Below are 22238 nucleotides of genomic sequence, written 5' to 3'. Positions count from 1 at the left end.
GGGGTGACCTTTTGATATCTCCACCAAGGTTTGCCGGTACTTGGCAGAGAATAGTTGACTTGCCAGGGAGGAAGGAGGGCAGGATGAGGAACAAAAGCAAATCCTGCTTTTCAGTTTCAGGGCTGGAAGGAGGAGGAAGGAAGGCAGGGAGAAGATCTAGTTATTTTGCCTCATTGAAAGGTGGTTTGCATTGTCTGCCTCGAATGGAATGGAATAGAATAGAATAGAATAGAATAGAATAGAATAGAATAGAATAGAATAGAATAGAATAGAATAGAATAGAATAGAATAGAATAGAATAGAGTAGAGTAGAGTAGAGTAGAGTAGAGTAGAGTAGAGTAGAGTAGAGTAGGATAGGATAGGATAGAATAGAATAGAATAGAATAGAGTAGAGTAGAGTAGAGTAGACTAGACTAGACTAGACTAGACTAGACTAGAATAGAATAGAATAGAATAGAATAGAACAGAGTAGAGTAGAGTAGAATTTAATATAATAAAGTAGAATAGAATAGAATAGAATAGAATAGAATAGAATAGAATAGAATAGAATAGAATAGAATAGAATAGAATAGAGTAGAGTAGAGTAGAATTTAATAGAATAAAGTAGAATAGAATAGAATAGAAGAGTAGAGTAGAGTAGAGTAGAGTAGAATTTAATAGAATAAAGTAGAATAGAATAGAATAAAGTAGAATAGAATAGAATAGAATAGAATAGAATAGAATAGAATAGAATAGAATAGAATAGAATAGAATAGAATAGAATAGAATAGAATAGAGCTGGAAGGGACCTTGGAGGTCTTCTAGTCCAGCCCCCTGCTCAAGCAGGAGAACCTACACCATCTCAGACAAGTGACTGTCTAGCCTCTTCTTAAAAACTTCCAGTGTTGGAGCATTCACAGCTTCTGGTGGCAAGCTGTTCCACTGGTTAATTGTCCTCACTGTCAGGAAGTTTCTTCTTAATTCCAGGTTGCTCCTCTCTTTGGCCCGTTTCCAACCATTGTTTCTTGTCCTGCCCTCTGGGGCCTTGACTTTTCTCACGGATTAAGAATTAAGGGGTTTTTTTGCCAGTTGGCATTACAACGTCTTGAACTGCAGAGGTGGAAATGAACAAGAGCCCCTTTTATCAGAGACCCTTGTTTGTGCCCAGAGAACAAAACTAAAGGTCGTGGAGTGAGAGTCTTCTTTCCTTCAGAACCCTGGACAGGTCCTAAAGAATAAGTAACTTTAACTGGGAAGAATGGATGGATCTGAGCCTTCCATCGAAGTGTTTAATTATTTTATTCATCTGTGAAATTTCTATGCCCTTCATCTTCTCTACAAGATGACTCTGGGTGGATGGTTAGAAACCGAAATGCTTTAACTCCTGGATCAGTCTCCTCCTCCTCCTCCTCCTCCTCCTCCTCCTCCTGTCCACAAATCCCACTCGTTTCTAGCACTGATGATGTTACCTAGTTGGGTCATGAAATGTCTGCAAGAAAACAACCAAGCTCAGAGAGCATGAAGGACCCCATAGTTCCCCTCCTCCTCCTCCTCCTCCTCCTCCTCCTCCTCCTCCTCCTCCTCCTCCTCCTCCTGCTCCTCCATGCATTGCTTGCAGCGATTAAGTACATCTAGCCCACACTTACTTGCAGATGATGCTTGCTAATTCCCTGATAGCATCCAACATACTTCTGGATTGTTGTTTAGAATTTAGAATCCCATGTTTTGAGGTTGCTCTATTCAGGCTAACATCTGGGAGCCAGATAAGTATTAACAGAATACCAGAGGTGGAAGGGACCTTGGAGGCCTTCTAGTCCAACCCCCTGCTCAGGCAGGAAACCCTACAGTACCATTTCAGACAAGTGGCTGTCCGGTCTCTTCTTAAAAGCCTCCAGTGTTGGAGCACCCACAACTTCTGGAGGTAAGCTCTTCCACGGGTTAATTATTCTCACTGTCAGGAAATTCCTCCTTAGTTCCAGGTTGCTTCTCTCCTTGATTAGTTTCCATCCGTTGCTTCTTGTTCTGCCTTCTGGTGCTTTGGAGGATAGCTTGACTCCCTCTTCTTTGTGGCAGCTCCTGAGATACTGGAAGTTAGATATTATCCAGTTGACCTCTTGGTCCCTCTGTCTTGAAGTGAAGCTGCTATTGGTGGATGGAGTCCTGAGGTTGGTTCAGATTCCTGTGAGATAATCCCACCTCTGACACCATTGTCTCTGCTTGGGCAGAGGGTTGAACTAAATGACCTACAAGGTCCCTTCCAGCTTTCTTATTCTGGTTCTGATTCTGTACCAACAAATCCTTGTGCAAGAGCCAGCCTTGTATGGGTGAACCAATATACATACATACATGCATGCATGCATGCATACATACATACATTAATCCTAGTTGAGATATTAATGCGTTGCTTTCATCTCATCCTTTTTATCATTTCAAGGAGCTGAATGCACCATCTTATGCCCAGAACATCATACAGAGCCCATCCTGTTAAGTGCCAACGAAACATTACAGGACATCCAACATTGGATGAAGCCCCCACGAGTAAAGGTAAGAGTCCAATCAAAGGACAAAGATGGCTTGGCAAAAATAGAGATAAAGTGTGGTTCCCATCAGTGGGTTCACTGCTTTTCAATGCAGTTAAGTCCTTCCTTCTCTCTCTCCCTCCCCTTCCTTCATCCTTTTATCGCTTCATCTCTTTCCCTCTTCCCCTTCCCTGCCTTCCTTCCTCCCTCCCTCCCTTCCCTTCCTCTCTCCATCTCTTCCTCCTTCCCCTTCCTTCATCCCTTCATCTCTTTCCCCTTTTCCTTTCCCTTTTGTACTTCCTTCCTTCCTTCCCTCCCTCCCTCCTTCCCCTTCCATTCCTTCCCCTTTCCTCCCTTCTCTTTTTCTCTTCCTTCCCTCCTCCTTCCCTTCCTTCCCTCCCTTCCTTCATCTCTTGATCCCTTCATCTCTTTCTCTCTTCCCCTTCCCTCCCTCCCTCTCCCTTCCCTTCCCTTCTCTTCCTCCCTCCCCTTCCTTCATCCCTTCATCTTTCCCCCTTTTGTTTCCCTTTTCTCCTTCCTTCCTTCCTTCCTTCCTTTCTTCCTTCCTTCCTTCCTTCCTTCCTTCCTTCCTTCCTTCCTTCCTTCCTTCCCTCCCTCCCTCCCTCCCTCTCTCTCCAGTCACCTGCCACGGTCCTTTATTGATGCTTGCTTTTAGAAGAAACCATAACAGGTTTTATACCTGTGTGTCCCTGGAGGTCTCATTAGATAGCTGGGAGGGGGGAAAAAATAACTGGCAATAAAAAAGGAGGAGGAAGAAAAAAGAAAGAAAGAAAGAAAGAAAGAAAGAAAGAAAGAAAGAAAGAAAGAAAGAAAGGAAAAGCAGACAGGATTTGGAAGGAGGGGGAAGCCAGGGAGAGGATGATTTCATCCAGAATACCAAAAAAAGAAAAAGAAAAAAGGAGAGAAGAAAAAAAAAGAATAGATTTTATTGCAGGAACTTTGCTGAAGACATAGAAAGGTTAGGCGACGTGACCGTGAATTTGATAACTCCGTTGTTAAGAAGAGCCTCGTGTTGAGACGCCGCTGGATAAAATTACAGGATGGGGACCCACTTTGCCGAAATGCACGAGATGTTTGTGTACAGCCACACACACACACACACACACTGCCATGTCCCTGTGGCTTGTGGTGTTCTTTGACCTCAGTTCCCCTTGTTGTTCTTGACCTTGTTTGTCCAGACAATGATCTGCTCTATTTGTCCTGGCAAACCCCGTGATTCTACCAACTGGCATCTCCGAGGCCACCGTCCCCACAAACGATGGCTGTTCAGGGGATCTCAGCTTAGCCAAGACATTTAGACAACGGCGAGAAGGGAGTGGAGGGAGAAGGGGGAGGATGTCCCAGGGAAGGCGCCCCCCCCAAAAATGGAAGGGGTTTGTACAGCTAAAAAGTAGACCTTTGTTCATCTGCGATCGCGGCGACATGAAGTCACAGTGTAGAGGAGTTGAAAGTTTACCATGAGCTATCTGGAGGAGCTGATGGTCAAAGTAAAATAATAATAATAATAATTTGATACTTATAAAAGAGAATATTTGCAGCTCGGGGTTGAAATGGGGGAACTCCTGATGCTCTCTGAGCTTGGCTGTTTTCTTGCAGATGTTTCGTGACCCAAACTAGGTAATACCATCAGGGCTAATCTAGTTGGGTAAGGAAACATTGGCAAGAAAAACAACAAGCTCAGAGAGCACCAAAGAGCTCACAGTCCTTCTCCTCCTCCCCCCTCCTCCTCCTCTTCCTCCTCCCCCTCCCCCTCCCCCCTTCTTCTCCTCCTCCCCTCCTCCTCTCCTCCAACCCATTCCCCTCTAGTACTGATGATGTCATGAAAGGTCTGCAAGAAAACAACCCTCACAGAGCACCAAGGACCTCACAGTCCTTCTCCTCCTCCTCCTCCTCCTCCTCCTCTTCTTCTTCCTCCTCCTCCTCCCCCCTCCTCCTCTCCACCAACCCCATTCCCTTCTAGCACTGATGATGTGTCATGAAACATCTGCAAGAAAACAACCAAGCTCAGAGAGCACCAAGGACCTCACAGTCCTCCTCCTTCTCTTTCTTCTTCTTCTTCTCCTCCCTCTCCCTCTCTCTTCCTCCTCTTCCTCCTCCTCCTCCTCCTCTCTTCAAACCCACTCCCTTCTACTACTGACGAGGCTATGAAAGGTTTGCAAAAAAAACCCCAAAAAAACCCACACAACCAAGCTCAGAGAGCAGCAAGGACCCCTCGGCTGATACCTCCACTCCTTCTGTTCTTGGATCCTGTCCTGTCTCCAATCTAGGGTTATATTCCCTCCCAACCAACCACCCCACCCCGCCAAAAAAACCAAAAAACCATTTAAATTTTACAACCATCCTGAATATTCCTTCTGTGATCAAGCAATGGATCCAAAGTATATTCGGGATGACTCACTGAGAAAGAAAAGCTGTTGGTCCATCTGGCCTTTTAAGAAAGATTTATGCTGGAAGTCCAGATACTACGGAGGAAATATTCCCGGATGGTATGGCAATTGTCGATGGCAAGACCTTATCTCTCTCTCTCTCTCTCTCTGTCTCTCTCTCTCTCTCTGTCTCTGTCTCTGTCTCTCTCTCTGTCTCTGTCTCTGTCTCTGTCTCTCTCTCTCTCTCTCTCTCTCTCTCTCTCTCTCTCTCTGTCTCTCTCTCTCTCTCTGTCTCTCTCTCTCTCTCTCTCTCTCTCACACACACACACACACACACACCCTGTGAGGAAACGCTTTCCAATTGGAAGTACGATATGGGCAGTTTCTTGACCACACGGGGAGACGTCAACTTACAATCCTAGCTGATTTACACCCTGGCTTCCAAACACCAGCATGGGCGATTACCTGGTTGCCCCGTAATGGCAGCCTCATCCTGTTTATTTCCCAGGCTTATAAAATAAAAAACCCGACATCCTAAGGTGAAGTAAGTCCAGCTGCAAAACAAGCCCCAGACAAGAAAACCTTCCGTTGCCTTCCTCTTGGCTGGGAAAATCAGACTTTCCGTTTCCGGTAGAAATCCTAAAGGTGCTTTTTCTTTTTCTTCCCCCCCCCCCCAAGATGCAACTGGACTTTCTTGTTTTTCCTTTGAAAGCGTTTCGCTTCTCATCCCCGAAGCTTCTTCAGCTCTGACTGGATGGTGGGGGGGAACGGAAGGATTTATACTCCTTGCAGACAGAGCTGGCCGTTTGCCTTCTTTTAGAGGGTCGTTGAGGCCACTTGGAGGTTTGTCTGTGTCCTCAGGGTCCTCCCCCCCCCAAGTGGTGCAAATAGATGCAGAGCCTTCTTGGCAAAGCTGAAAGAGCTGCGTGGTGGAGCTGTGCTTTCTGCAGGGTGTTGTTCTGCCCTGTGTCTGCGAGGAATATCAATCCTTCCATTCCCCCAGAGCCGAAGAAGCTTCTGGGATGAGAAGGGAAATGTCTTCCAAGATAAATTTTAAAAAAACACAAGTCCAATTGCCTCCTGGGGATAACCCTGACCTGGACGATTGAGAATCTCCACGGAGATTGTTGGTGTCTCTCTCTCTCACTCACAGTCATAATTTCTCCAGGATGTGTTATTGACACTTAACCCGGTTCAAGGTGTACTCCTTGAAGGAGGGGCTCACCAAAACACAAGATACACACTTGCCCTCACCCTGAAGCACTGTTGTTGTTCTTGTTGTTGTTGTTTTCCTGTTTTTGGATCCTGTGCCTTGTTCAGACCCTAGAAGCTTACTGGCTTCACCTCCTACCCCACCACTGACCGTCTTTTACCCAGGCTGCCTTCACACAAACCAGACCTGTTTTAAGACAGGTGGAACAATTTCGGGCCCCTGAGTCACACGGGGAAAAAATCCCCGCGCTGTGGAAAGATCAACAGTCCCACACAAGCGGGCTAAAGAGCCTCCAATGAGCAACACTAAACAAACAAAACAACAACAACAACAACAACAACAACAACAACAACAACAACAACAACAACCGTACACCGAGGTTTTCCGGCAGCGTTAGACCTCAAATAAAGCCAGGGAAAGGTGAACTATGGCTCCTGGTTGTCCCTTGTCCTCTCCGCTTATAAAGATCTCTGCATCTTTCATGGAAAAGCAGGGGAGGCTTTCTTCGTGTGGGGGAAAAATGGCACTCTTGCGAGGTGTAATTAAAAAGCTTAATCGAACTGTTTCTTTGCATCCTTCCGGAAGGAGACTAATGTGACCGATAACGCTCACTGAAACCTGGGAAGTAAGAGATAGTTGCAGCGATGGCAAACACCCCAAAGTATCAGTGTAATAATTTGGGAAAGGTAGCATGCAGGAAAATTATTATTATTATTATTATTATTATTATTATTATTATTATTATTATTATTAGCCAGCAATGTGCTGCAGCTGCCAAAAAAGCCAACACAGTGCTAGGCTGCATTAACAGAGGGATAGAATCAAGATCACCTGAAGTACTAATACCACTTTACAAGGCCTTGGTAAGGCCACACCTGGAATACGGCATCCAGTTTTGGTCACCACGATGTAAAAAAGATGTCGAGACTCTAGAAAGGGTACAGAGAAGAGCAACAAAGATGATTGGGGGACTGGAGGCTAAAACATATAAGGAACGGTTGCTGGAACTGGGTATGTCTAGTTTAAGGAAGAGAACGATGAGGGGCGACATAATAGTAGTCTTCCAGTATTTGAGGGGCTGCCACAAAGAAGAGGGAGTCAAGCTATTCTCCAAAGCGCCTGAAGGCAGAACAAGAAGCAACGGATGGAAACTAGTCAAGGAGAGAAGCAACCTAGAACTAAGGAGAAACTTCCTGACAGTTAGAACAATTAACCAGTGGAACAACCTGCCTCCAGAAGTGGTGAATGCTCCAACGCTGGAAGTTTTTAAGAAGAGACTGGACAGCCACTTGCCTGAAATGGTATAAGGTTTCCTGCCTGAGCAGGGGGTTGGACTAGATGACCTCCAAGGTCCCTTCCAACTTCTTCTTCTTCTTCTTCTTCTTCTTCTTCTTCTTCTTCTTCTTCTTCTTCTTCTTATTATTATTATTATTATTATTATTATTATTATTATTATTATTATTCTTATTATTATTATTATTATTATTATTATTATTATTATTATTATTATTATTATTATTATTATTATTATTAAATTAGTTTTAGCTACAGCTCCTTTCCCTATCTCAGGTCTTCAGAATGAAAGAGTTGGAAGGGACCTTGGAGGTCTTCTAGTCCATCCCCTTGCTCAACCAAGAGACCCTATACCGGGGGATCTTCAAACTTGCCCCTTTTATGACTTGTGGACTTCAACTCCCAGAATTCCTCAACCAGCAGCATGCCTGGCTGAGGAATTCTGGGAGTTGAAGTCCACAAGTCATAAAAGGGCCAACTTTGAAGACCCCCCTGCCCTATACCAATTCAGACAAATGGCTGTTCCATCTCTTCTTGAAAACCTCCAATGATGGAGCACTCATAACCTCTGGAGGCAAGCAGTTCCACTGGTCAATTATTCTATCAGAAAATTTCTCCTTAGTTCTAGGTTGCTTCTCTCCTGGATTAGTTTCCATCCGTTGCTTCTTGTCCTGCCTTCAGGGGCTTTGGGGAATAGGTTGTCTCCTTCTTCTTTGGGGCAGCCCCTTAAATATTGGAAGACTGCTATCCTATCACCCTTAGTCCTTCTTTTCATTAAACCAGACATACCCAATTCTTGCAACCGTTCTTCATGTCTTTCTTTAGCTTAATATTTCCTACACTTTTTTCTTAGAGAGGTCATCTACGTGCATAAATACCCACCAGCCTATTCCTAAAGTATTTATGTACGTAGATGACCACTTTAAGAAAACCTTCCTTTGTGCTAATAGTAGGAAGGGGAAAAACCTTGACCTCATTACGCAAATTTCCCCCTTCTTTTTGCCTGCCTGTTTTCCACCACAGAGGCTCCTCTCCTCTTGCAAACGAAATATCAACCATGATGGAACCTTAAATATTATTTTCATCTCGAGCTTTCTGTTATTGCAACTGTTGGGTGTCTTGTAACGGTTCTTCTAAACTGCTTGGAAACATTCCAGGTCATGAAATTGCACCAAACCTACAAGGGGGAAACGGCATTTGATTTTTAGGGAAGGGCCATCTGGAGATTTAGATGTGGGTCAAGAAAAGTGGCTCCTTGGCATTGATGTTGGTGTTCCTCATCCCTCAATGTGTTCCTTCTTCCATTCCATCTTCTAGAACATTGTCTGCACGGGAGAACTCAAGTGGTATCCCTACCCTGCGTTGATCCGCTGCATCAAAGCTTGCGAGGTGAGTAAGCCAGTCCAGTTCTCTGGGTTTACCACTTAACTACAGATCTCGTCTCTTTCTTTGCTCAACTCTTGCAGCTCCATCCTTCCCCCTATGATTGGTGGCCTTGGGGGGGGGGTGTTTTTCGTTCCACACACTTGCTATTATTGATTTGGTTTTGCCAACTTCACACCAAACGCTTTAACAGCGAACAAGTCGTTGAGTTGGGACTCTTTCCCTCAACTTTGGTAACTAGCAACACCTCGCACCTAATCTCCAAAAGTAAAGCAGGATCCAACCTGGTTTGCCTTTGGATGGGGCAAATTTCAGTCAAGTGAGCTAGGCTGGGATTTTTCCCTTCCATTTCCCTTCCTCTGTAGTCTGATATATAAGCCTCAGAGCAAAGGATGGTGTGCCTGCTTCAAAACATTTAAACCCACGACGCTTCTCTTCTCTCTCCCTTTGTTGTTGTTGTGGTGGTGGGTTTTATTTTTTTTAAAAAAATGTTATTATTATTATTATCTCTTCTCACTTCCAAGCATCCTGTTTACAGTTACATCATGTTTTTTTCACACTTTTCCTCCAGTTAAAAAAAATTACCCACAAGTTTTAGTCTCTCCTTAAAGAGCGAAGGCTTCTTACACACAGAAGACGCGGAGGGCTGGTTTTTTGTCGTCGTCGTTGTTCTTGTTTTTTTTAACACAGCATGCGGAGGAACAAAAAATACTTTCAGGTCTATGATTAAAAATTGCCTCACCGTGCCATTAATAGATCAGTGTTTACGTTTCGCGCTGAACTCATCTCCTCGAAAATAGCTCGCTTGTTTGAGGGACACGTCTGTGTGTGTGTGTGTGTGTGTGTGTGTGTGTACCTCTGGGTCTAATGCTTTTTTTTTTCCCCTGCAAAATTTAATCAAGGATATTTCTCACTCTAACCCTGGGGTGTGCTCAGTTTAAAGCTGTTAGGAGGGATGGTTTTGAGTGTGTGTGTGTGTGTTGTTGTTGTTTTTTAGGCGAGGATGAGATAAGCTTCCTTAAACAAATTGGGGAGAGGGAGAAAGGGAACAACGAAGCAGTTGAAGGGACGTTTGAGCTCCTGTTTGGCTAACCTTCCTTCACTCAGGGAGGGAAATCTAGACCAGAAAAAAGAAACCTTGCCTGTGCAGAAAGATCCCCACTCTGCCTTTTAAACAGACACCGGATCTCTGCTCTTGAAAGCATCCTTTCCAGCATCAAATTTCATTTATCATGAAGAAATTGATTCTGGGATTCAACCCTTCTTAACTCAAGGTCATTGCAGCTAAAGCTTCAGGAGCAACCTAGCTCCATCTCCATCCCACAACTAGAAGCTCCTGTTGCAGCCTCGGTCGGGTGAGAGTTGGAATCCTCCAGGCCATTGTTCTCCAAAGATGCTTTTCCAAAAAGGCGTCTGGATTTCCTTGGGGTTTAATTTTTTTTCTCTCTCCTTCTTTTTCTCTTTTTTCCTCTTGAAAACGTTTTGCTTCTCATCCCAGAAGCTTCTTCAGCTCTGGACGTAAAGCGCTTATGGACGAGAAGGGAAAGGCTTCCAAGGGGTGGGGGAGGAAAAATCAAGAAAGTCCAGTTGCCATTGGGGAAAGCAAGTTTGGGACTCTTGCTGTGGAGTTTTTCTGCAAAGCTGGGAGGTCCCCAACTTTGGGGAGCACCGTGGAGGCCAACTATGAGGGAGGGTCAATGAAAGAGAGGACGAAGACGTCTCCTGCACATTCTGGTGACATCATCCGATGTTTGAGTGGCACAAGAGCTAGCTTTGTTACGCAAAGACACCAGCAAGGTTCAGGAACTTAGAGCAAGGCTGTCAAACTGACAAAATATCATGTGACGTATTGCGACGTATCGTGAGTTTTTTGACCCATTATCGGCAATGGGGTGGGCGCAGTTTCGCTATGATGAATTGGGCCCACGGGCCAGCGGTTTGACACCCCGAAACAAGAGGGAGACAAGCCAGAAAGGCATGCCCAAGGCCATGGCTTTCCCTGGCAAGAAAAGGTAATGTCGCCCTCTTTAGAGGCAATGTCATTGGAATACAGCATTACATCATCCTTGGCATAATGCCAGGGCTTTCCCTAGAAATAAAAGGTGATGTCGCCCACTTTAGTGACGATGTCGTTCGAATGCACCATTACATCATCCTTGGCACAATGCCAAGAGAAAAGCCCTAGAAATAAAAGATTATGTCGCCCTCTTTAGTGACGATGTCGTTAGAATGCGGCATTACGTCATACTTGGCACGGTGCCAAGGTGAAAATATTGGAAATAAAAGGTGATGTCGCCCTCTTTAGGGGCGATGTCATTGGAATAAGGCATTACGTCGTCCTTGGCAAGGTGCCAAGGTGAAAATATTGGAAATAAAAGGTGATGTCGCCCTCTTTAGAGGCAATGTCATTGGAATACAGCATTACATCATCCTTGGCATAATGCCAGGGCTTTCCCTAGAAATAAAAGGTGATGTCGCCCTCTTTAGTGACGATGTCGTTCGAATGCACCATTACATCATCCTTGGCACAATGCCAAGGGAAAAGCCCTAGAAATAAAAGATTATGTCACCCTCTTTAGTGACGATGTCGTTAGAATGCGGCATTACGTCATACTTGGCACGGTGCCAAGGTGAAAATATTGGAAATAAAAGGTGATGTCGCCCTCTTTAGGGGCGATGTCATTGGAATAAGGCATTACGTCGTCCTTGGCACGGTGCCAAGGTGAAAATATTGGAAATAAAAGGTGATGTCGCCCTCTTTAGAGGCGATGTCATTCGAATAAGGCATTACGTCGTCCTTGGCACGGTGCCAAGGTGAAAATATTGGAAATAAAAGGTGATGTCGCCCTCTTTAGGGGCGATGTCATTGTAATAAGGCATTACGTCGTCCTTGGCACGGTGCCAAGGTGAAAATATTGGAAATAAAAGGTGATGTCGCCCTCTTTAGGGGCGATGTCATTGTAATAAGGCATTACGTCGTCCTTGGCACGGTGCCAAGGTGAAAATATTGGAAATAAAAGGTGATGTCGCCCTCTTTAGGGGCGATGTCATTCGAATAAGGAATTAAGTCGTCCTTGGCACGGTGCCAAGGGGAAAACCTGCAAATAAAAGGTGATGTCGCCCTCTTTAGGGGCGATGTCATTGGAATAAGGCATTACGTCGTCCTTGGCACGGTGCCAAGGTGAAAATATTGGAAATAAAAGGTGATGTCGCCCTCTTTAGGGGCGATGTCATTGGAATAAGGCATTACGTCGTCCTTGGCACGGTGCCAAGGTGAAAATATTGGAAATAAAAGGTGATGTCGCCCTCTTTAGGGGCGATGTCATTCGAATAAGGCATTACGTCGTCCTTGGCACGGTGCCAAGGTGAAAATATTGGAAATAAAAGGTGATGTCGCCCTCTTTAGGGGCGATGTCATTGTAATAAGGCATTACGTCGTCCTTGGCACGGTGCCAAGGTGAAAATATTGGAAATAAAAGGTGATGTCGCCCTCTTTAGGGGCGATGTCATTGTAATAAGGCATTACGTCGTCCTTGGCACGGTGCCAAGGTGAAAACATTGGAAATAAAAGGTGATGTCGCCCTCTTTAGGGGCGATGTCATTGTAATAAGGCATTACGTCGTCCTTGGCACGGTGCCAAGGTGAAAATATTGGAAATAAAAGGTGATGTCGCCCTCTTTAGGGGCGATGTCATTCGAATAAGGAATTACGTCGTCCTTGGCACGGTGCCAAGGGGAAAACCTGCAAATAAAAGGTGATATCGCCCTCTTTAGGGGCGATGTCATTGGAATAAGGCATTACGTCGTCCTTGGCACGGTGCCAAGGTGAAAATATTGGAAATAAAAGGTGATGTTGCCCTCTTTAGGGGCGATGTCATTGGAATGAGGCATTACGTCGTCCTTGGCACGGTGCCAAGGGGAAAACCTGGAAATAAAAGGTGATGTCGCCCTCTTTAGGGGCAATGTAATTCGAATAAGGCATTACGTCATCCTTGGCACGGTGCCAAGGTGAAAATATTGGAAATAAAAGGTGATGTCGCCCTCTTTAGGGGCGATGTCATTCGAATAAGGCATTACGTCGTCCTTGGCACGGTGCCAAGGTGAAAATATTGGAAATAAAAGGTGATGTCGCCCTCTTTAGGGGTGATGTCATTGGAATAAGGCATTATGTCGTCCTTGGCACGGTGCCAAGGGGAAAACCTGGAAATAAAAGGTGATGTCGCCCTCTTTAGGGGCGATGTCATTGTAATAAGGCATTACATCGTCCTTGGCACGGTGCCAAGGGGAAAACCTGGAAATAAAAGGTGATGTCGCCCTCTTTAGGGGCGATGTCATTGGAATAAGGCATTACATCGTCCTTGGCACGGTGCCAAGGGGAAAACCTGGAAATAAAAGGTGATGTCGCCCTCTTTAGTGATGATGTCGTTGGAATGCGGCATTACGTCGTCCTTGGCACGGTGCCAAGGGGAAAACCTGGAAATAAAAGGTGATGTCGCCCTCTTTAGGGGCGATGTCATTGGAATGCGGCATTACATCGTCCTTGGCACGGTGCCAAGGGGAAAACCTGCAAATAAAAGGTGATGTCGCCCTCTTTAGTGACGATGTCATTGGAATGCGGCATTACGTCGTCCTTGGCACGGTGCCAAGGTGAAAATATTGGAAATAAAAGGTGATGTCGCCCTCTTTAGGGGCGATGTCATTGGAATAAGGCATTATGTCGTCCTTGGCATGGTGCCAAGGGGAAAACCTGGAAATAAAAGGTGATGTCGCCCTCTTTAGGGGCGATGTGATTGGAATGCGGCATTACATCGTCCTTGGCACAGTGCCAAGGTGAAAATATTGGAAATAAAAGGTGATGTCGCCCTCTTTAGGGGCGATGTCATTCGAATAAGTCATTACGTCATCCTTGGCACGGTGCCAAGGTGAAAATATTGGAAATAAAAGGTGATGTCGCCCTCTTTAGGGGCGATGTCATTGGAATAAGGCATTACGTCGTCCTTGGCACGGTGCCAAGGTGAAAACCTGCAAATAAAAGGTGATGTCGCCCTCTTTAGGGGCGATGTCATTGGAATAAGGCATTACGTCATCCTTGGCACGGTGCCAAGGTGAAAATATTGGAAATAAAAGGTGATGTCGCCCTCTTTAGGGGCGATGTCATTGTAATAAGGCATTACGTCGTCCTTGGCACGGTGCCAAGGTGAAAATATTGGAAATAAAAGGTGATGTCGCCCTCTTTAGGGGCGATGTCATTCGAATAAGGAATTACGTCGTCCTTGGCACGGTGCCAAGGGGAAAACCTGCAAATAAAAGGTGATGTCGCCCTCTTTAGGGGCGATGTCATTGGAATAAGGCATTACGTCGTCCTTGGCACGGTGCCAAGGTGAAAATATTGGAAATAAAAGGTGATGTCGCCCTCTTTAGGGGCGATGTCATTTGAATAAGGCATTACGTCGTCCTTGGCACGGTGCCAAGGTGAAAATATTGGAAATAAAAGGTGATGTCGCCCTCTTTAGGGGCGATGTCATTGGAATAAGGCATTACGTCGTCCTTGGCACGGTGCCAAGGTGAAAATATTGGAAATAAAAGGTGATGTCGCCCTCTTTAGGGGCGATGTCATTGGAATAAGGCATTACGTCATCCTTGGCACGGTGCCAAGGTGAAAATATTGGAAATAAAAGGTGATGTCGCCCTCTTTAGGGGCGATGTCATTCGAATAAGGCATTACGTCGTCCTTGGCACGGTGCCAAGGTGAAAATATTGGAAATAAAAGGTGATGTCGCCCTCTTTAGGGGCGATGTCATTGTAATAAGGCATTACGTCGTCCTTGGCACGGTGCCAAGGTGAAAACATTGGAAATAAAAGGTGATGTCGCCCTCTTTAGTGACGATGTCGTTGGAATGCGGCATTACGTCGTCCTTGGCACGGTGCCAAGGTGAAAATATTGGAAATAAAAGGTGATGTCGCCCTCTTTAGGGGCGATGTCATTCGAATAAGTCATTACGTCATCCTTGGCACGGTGCCAAGGTGAAAATATTGGAAATAAAAGGTGATGTCGCCCTCTTTAGGGGCGATGTCATTGGAATAAGGCATTACGTCGTCCTTGGCACGGTGCCAAGGTGAAAATATTGGAAATAAAAGGTGATGTCGCCCTCTTTAGGGGCGATGTCATTGTAATAAGGCATTACGTCGTCCTTGGCACGGTGCCAAGGTGAAAATATTGGAAATAAAAGGTGATGTCGCCCTCTTTAGGGGCGATGTCATTCGAATAAGGAATTACGTCGTCCTTGGCACGGTGCCAAGGGGAAAACCTGCAAATAAAAGGTGATGTCGCCCTCTTTAGGGGCGATGTCATTGGAATAAGGCATTACGTCGTCCTTGGCACGGTGCCAAGGTGAAAATATTGGAAATAAAAGGTGATGTCGCCCTCTTTAGGGGCGATGTCATTTGAATAAGGCATTACGTCGTCCTTGGCACGGTGCCAAGGTGAAAATATTGGAAATAAAAGGTGATGTCGCCCTCTTTAGGGGCGATGTCATTGGAATAAGGCATTACGTCGTCCTTGGCACGGTGCCAAGGTGAAAATATTGGAAATAAAAGGTGATGTCGCCCTCTTTAGGGGCGATGTCATTGGAATAAGGCATTACGTCATCCTTGGCACGGTGCCAAGGTGAAAATATTGGAAATAAAAGGTGATGTCGCCCTCTTTAGGGGCGATGTCATTCGAATAAGGCATTACGTCGTCCTTGGCACGGTGCCAAGGTGAAAATATTGGAAATAAAAGGTGATGTCGCCCTCTTTAGGGGCGATGTCATTGTAATAAGGAATTACGTCGTCCTTGGCACGGTGCCAAGGTGAAAATATTGGAAATAAAAGGTGATGTCGCCCTCTTTAGGGGCGATGTCATTGTAATAAGGCATTACGTCATCCTTGGCACGGTGCCAAGGTGAAAACATTGGAAATAAAATGTGATGTCGCCCTCTTTAGGGGCGATGTCATTGTAATAAGGCATTACGTCGTCCTTGGCACGGTGCCAAGGTGAAAACCTGGAAATAAAAGGTGATGTCGCCCTCTTTAGGGGCGATGTCATTGGAATAAGGCATTACATCGTCCTTGGCACGGTGCCAAGGGGAAAACCTGGAAATAAAAGGTGATGTCGCCCTCTTTAGGGGCGATGTCATTGGAATGCGGCATTACATCGTCCTTGGCACAGTGCCAAGGGGAAAACCTGCAAATAAAAGGTGATGTCGCCCTCTTTAGTGACGATGTCGTTGGAATGCGGCATTACGTCGTCCTTGGCACGGTGCCAAGGTGAAAATATTGGAAATAAAAGGTGATGTCGCCCTCTTTAGGGGCGATGTCATTGGAATAAGGCATTACGTCGTCCTTGGCACGGTGCCAAGGTGAAAACCTGCAAATAAAAGGTGATGTCGCCCTCTTTAGGGGCGATGTCATTCGAATAAGGCATTACGTCATCCTTGGCACGGTGCCAAGGTGAAAATATTGGAAATAAAAGGTGATGTCGCCCTCTTTAGGGGCGATGTCATTGGAATGAGGCATTACGTCGTCCTTGGCACGGTGCCAAGGTGAAAATATTGGAAATAAAAGGTGATGTCGCCCTCTTTAGGGGCGATGTCATTGGAATAAGGCATTACGTCGTCCTTGGCACGGTGCCAAGGTGAAAATATTGGAAATAAAAGGTGATGTCGCCCTCTTTAGGGGCGATGTCATTGGAATAAGGCATTACATCGTCCTTGGCACGGTGCCAAGGGGAAAACCTGGAAATAAAAGGTGATGTCGCCCTCTTTAGGGGCGATGTCATTGGAATGCGGCATTACATCGTCCTTGGCACAGTGCCAAGGTGAAAATATTGGAAATAAAAGGTGATGTCGCCCTCTTTAGGGGCGATGTCATTGGAATAAGGCATTACGTCGTCCTTGGCACGGTGCCAAGGTGAAAATATTGGAAATAAAAGGTGATGTCGCCCTCTTTAGGGGCGATGTCATTGGAATGAGGCATTACGTCGTCCTTGGCACGGTGCCAAGGGGAAAACCTGGAAATAAAAGGTGATGTCGCCCTCTTTAGGGCGATGTCATTGGAATAAGGCATTACGTCATCCTTGGCACGGTGCCAAGGTGAAAATATTGGAAATAAAAGGTGATGTCGCCCTCTTTAGGGGCGATGTCATTGGAATGCGGCATTACATCGTCCTTGGCACAGTGCCAAGGGGAAAACCTGCAAATAAAAGGTGATGTCGCCCTCTTTAGTGACGATGTCATTGGAATGCGGCATTATGTCGTCCTTGGCACGGTGCCAAGGTGAAAATATTGGAAATAAAAGGTGATGTCGCCCTCTTTAGGGGCGATGTCATTGTAATAAGGCATTACATCGTCCTTGGCACGGTGCCAAGGGGAAAACCTGGAAATAAAAGGTGATGTCGCCCTCTTTAGTGACGATGTCGTTGGAATAAGGCATTACGTCGTCCTTGGCACGGTGCCAAGGGGAAAACCTGGAAATAAAAGGTGATGTCGCCCTCTTTAGTGACGATGTCGTTGGAATAAGGCATTACGTCGTCCTTGGCACGGTGCCAAGGGGAAAACCTGGAAATAAAAGGTGATGTCGCCCTCTTTAGTGACGATGTCGTTGGAATAAGGCATTACATCGTCCTTGGCACGGTGCCAAGGGGAAAACCTGGAAATAAAAGGTGATGTCGCCCTCTTTAGTGACGATGTCGTTGGAATAAGGCATTACGTCGTCCTTGGCACGGTGCCAAGGTGAAAATATTGGAAATAAAAGGTGATGTCGCCCTCTTTAGGGGCGATGTCATTGGAATGCGGCATTATGTAATGCTGCATTTCAATGACGTCGTCACTAAAGAGGGCGACATCACCTTTTATTTCTAGGCGAAGCCCTGGCATTGTGCCAAGGATGATGTAATGTTGCATTCCAACCACATCGTCACTAAAGAGGGCGACATCACCTTTTTTTTTAAGGGCTTTTCCCTTGGCATTGTGCCAAGGTTGATGTAATGCTGCATTTCAATGACGTCGTCACTAAAGAGGGCGACATCACCTTTTATTTCTAGGCAAAGCCCTGGCATTGTGCCAAGGATGATGTAATGCTGCATTCGAACGACATCGTCACTAAAGAGGGCGACATCACCTTTTATTTCTAGGCAAAGCCCTGGCATTGTGCCAGGAATGATGTAATGCTGCATTCGAACGACATCGTCACTAAAGAGGGCGACATCACCTTTTATTTCTAGGCAAAGCCCTAGCATTGTGCCAGGAATGATGTAATGCTGCATTCGAACGACGTCGTCACTAAAGTGGGGGACATCACCTTTTATTTCTAGGCAAAGCCCTGGCATTGTGCCAGGAATGATGTAATGCTGCATTTCAATGACGTCGTCACTAAAGAGGGCGACATCAACTTTTATTTCTAGGCAAAGCCCTGGCATTGTGCCAGGAATGATGTAATGCTGCATTTGAACGACATCGTCACTAAAGAGGGCGACATCACCTTTTATTTCTAGGCAAAGCCCTGGCATTGTGCCAGGAATGATGTAATGCTGCATTTGAACGACATCGTCACTAAAGAGGGCGACATCACCTTTTATTTCTAGGCAAAGCCCTGGCATTGTGCCAGGAATGATGTAATGCTGCATTCGAACGACATCGTCACTAAAGAGGGCGACATCACCTTTTATTTCTAGGCAAAGCCCTGGCATTGTGCCAAGGATGATGTAATGCTGCATTCGAACGACATCGTCACTAAAGAGGGCGACATCACCTTTTATTTCTAGGCAAAGCCCTGGCATTGTGTCAGGAATGATGTAATGCTGCATTCGAACGACATCGTCACTAAAGTGGGCGACATCACCTTTTATTTCTAGGCAAAGCCCTGGCATTGTGCCAAGGATGATGTAATGCTGCATTCGAACGACATCGTCACTAAAGAGGGCGACATCACCTTTTATTTCTAGGCAAAGCCCTGGCATTGTGCCAAGGATGATGTAATGCTGCATTCGAACGACATCGTCACTAAAGAGGGCGACATCACCTTTTATTTTTAGCCAAAGCCCTGGCATTGTGCCAAGGATGATGTAATGCTGCATTCGAACGACATCGTCACTAAAGAGGGCGACATCACCTTTTATTTCTAGGCAAAGCCCTGGCATTGTGCCAAGGATGATGTAATGCTGCATTCGAACGACATCGTCACTAAAGAGGGCGACATCACCTTTTATTTCTAGGCAAAGCCCTGGCATTGTGCCAGGAATGATGTAATGCTGCATTCGAACGACATCGTCACTAAAGAGGGCGACATCACCTTTTATTTCTAGGCAAAGCCCTGGCATTGTGCCAAGGATGATGTAATGCTGCATTCCAACGACATCGTTACTAAAGAGGGCGACATCACCTTTTATTTCTAGGCAAAGCCCTGGCATTGTGCCAAGGATGATGTAATGCTGCATTCGAACGACATCGTCACTAAAGAGGGCGACATCACCTTTTATTTCTAGGCAAAGCCCTGGCATTGTGCCAGGAATGATGTAATGCTGCATTCGAACGACATCGTCACTAAAGAGGGCGACATCACCTTTTATTTCTAGGCAAAGCCCTGGCATTGTGCCAGGAATGATGTAATGCTGCATTCCAACGACATCGTCACTAAAGTGGGCGACATCACCTTTTATTTCTATGCAAAGCCCTGGCATTGTGCCAGGAATGATGTAATGCTGCATTTGAACGACATCGTCACTAAAGTGGGAGACATCACCTTTTATTTCTAGGCAAAGCCCTGGTATTGTGCCAGGAATGATGTAATGCTGCATTTGAACGACATCGTCACTAAAGAGGGCGACATCACCTTTTATTTCTAGGGAAAGCCCTGGCATTGTGCCAGGAATGATGTAATGCTGCATTCGAACGACATCGTCACTAAAGTGGGAGACATCACCTTTTATTTCTAGGCAAAGCCCTGGTATTGTGCCAGGAATGATGTAATGCTGCATTCGAACGACATCGTCACTAAAGAGGGCGACATCACCTTTTATTTCTAGGCAAAGCCCTGGTATTGTGCCAGGAATGATGTAATGCTGCATTCGAACGACATCGTCACTAAAGAGGGCGACATCACCTTTTATTTCTAGGCAAAGCCCTGGCATTGTGCCAGGAATAATGTAATGCTGCATTCGAACGACATCGTCACTAAAGAGGGCGACATCACCTTTTATTTCTAGGCAAAGCCCTGGCATTGTGCCAAGGATGATGTAATGCTGCATTCGAACGACATCGTCACTAAAGAGGGCGACATCACCTTTTATTTTTAGCCAAAGCCCTGGCATTGTGCCAAGGATGATGTAATGCTGCATTCGAACGACATCGTCACTAAAGAGGGCGACATCACCTTTTATTTCTAGGCAAAGCCCTGGCATTGTGCCAGGAATGATGTAATGCTGCATTCGAACGACATCGTCACTAAAGAGGGCGACATCACCTTTTATTTCTAGGCAAAGCCCTGGCATTGTGCCAGGAATGATGTAATGCTGCATTCGAACGACATCGTCACTAAAGAGGGCGACATCACCTTTTATTTCTAGGCAAAGCCCTGGCATTGTGCCAAGGATGATGTAATGCTGCATTCGAACGACATCGTCACTAAAGAGGGCGACATCACCTTTTATTTCTAGGCAAAGCCCTGGCATTGTGCCAGGAATGATGTAATGCTGCATTCGAACGACATCGTCACTAAAGAGGGCGACATCACCTTTTATTTCTAGGCAAAGCCCTGGCATTGTGCCAGGAATGATGTAATGCTGCATTCCAACGACATCGTCACTAAAGTGGGCGACATCACCTTTTATTTCTATGCAAAGCCCTGGCATTGTGCCAGGAATGATGTAATGCTGCATTCCAATGACATCGTCACTAAAGTGGGCGACATCACCTTTTATTTCTAGGCAAAGCCCTGGTATTGTGCCTGGAATGATGTAATGCTGCATTTGAACGACATCGTCACTAAAGAGGGCGACATCACCTTTTATTTCTAGGGAAAGCCCTGGCATTGTGCCAGGAATGATGTAATGCTGCATTCGAACGACATCGTCACTAAAGTGGGAGACATCACCTTTTATTTCTAGGCAAAGCCCTGGTATTGTGCCAGGAATGATGTAATGCTGCATTCGAACGACATCGTCACTAAAGAGGGCGACATCACCTTTTATTTCTAGGCAAAGCCCTGGCATTGTGCCAGGAATGATGTAATGCTGCATTTGAACGACATCGTCACTAAAGAGGGCGACATCACCTTTTATTTCTAGGGAAAGCCCTGGCATTGTGCCAGGAATGATGTAATGCTGCATTCGAACGACATCGTCACTAAAGTGGGCGACATCACCTTTTATTTCTAGGCAAAGCCCTGGTATTGTGCCAGGAATGATGTAATGCTGCATTCGAACGACATCGTCACTAAAGAGGGCGACATCACCTTTTATTTCTAGGCAAAGCCCTGGCATTGTGCCAGGAATGATGTAATGCTGCATTCGAACAACATCGTCACTAAAGAGGGCGACATCACCTTTTATTTTTAGCCAAAGCCCTGGCATTGTGCCAAGGATGATGTAATGCTGCATTCGAACGACATCGTCACTAAAGAGGGCGACATCACCTTTTATTTCTAGGCAAAGCCCTGGCATTGTGCCAAGGATGATGTAATGCTGCATTCGAACGACATCGTCACTAAAGAGGGCGACATAATCTTTTATTTCTATGGCTTTTCCCTTGGCATTGTGCCAAGGATGATGTAATGCTGCATTTCAATGACGTCGTCACTAAAGAGGGCGACATCACCTTTTATTTCTAGGCAAAGCCCTGGTATTGTGCCAGGAATGATGTAATGCTGCATTTGAACGACATCGTCACTAAAGAGGGCGACATCACCTTTTATTTCTAGGGAAAGCCCTGGCATTGTGCCAGGAATGATGTAATGCTGCATTCGAACGACATCGTCACTAAAGTGGGCGACATCACCTTTTATTTCTAGGCAAAGCCCTGGTATTGTGCCAGGAATGATGTAATGCTGCATTCGAACGACATCGTCACTAAAGAGGGCGACATCACCTTTTATTTCTAGGCAAAGCCCTGGCATTGTGCCAGGAATGATGTAATGCTGCATTCGAAAGACATCGTCACTAAAGAGGGCGACATCACCTTTTATTTCTAGGCAAAGCCCTGGCATTGTGCCAAGGATGATGTAATGCTGCATTCGAACGACATCGTCACTAAAGAGGGCGACATCACCTTTTATTTTTAGCCAAAGCCCTGGCATTGTGCCAAGGATGATGTAATGCTGCATTCGAACGACATCGTCACTAAAGAGGGCGACATCACCTTTTATTTCTAGGCAAAGCCCTGGCATTGTGCCAGGAATGATGTAATGCTGCATTCGAACGACATCGTCACTA

The 22238-nt window shown here is 45.6% G+C and overlaps 1 protein-coding gene across 1 annotated transcript in view; it reads left to right on the top strand.

Moving 5' to 3' along the window:
- PAPPA (pappalysin 1) overlaps positions 1 to 22238 on the top strand; it is a gene marked incomplete at its 5' end in the record, with an annotated part of 136923 nt that overhangs the window by 104220 nt on the left and 10465 nt on the right. The window contains 2 exons of the mRNA XM_081339776.1: positions 2414 to 2523; positions 8709 to 8780. Of these exons, the coding sequence (XP_081195902.1) occupies positions 2414 to 2523; positions 8709 to 8780 (182 nt within the window). The remainder of the gene's footprint in view (positions 1 to 2413; positions 2524 to 8708; positions 8781 to 22238) is intronic.

Source organism: Vipera berus, assembly GCF_964194415.1.
Source record: "Vipera berus genome assembly, chromosome: 15".
Classification (NCBI taxonomy): Eukaryota; Metazoa; Chordata; class Lepidosauria; order Squamata; family Viperidae; genus Vipera; species Vipera berus.
Note: the sequence above shows the minus strand (reverse complement) of the source record. Positions and strands in the feature narration are given on the sequence as shown.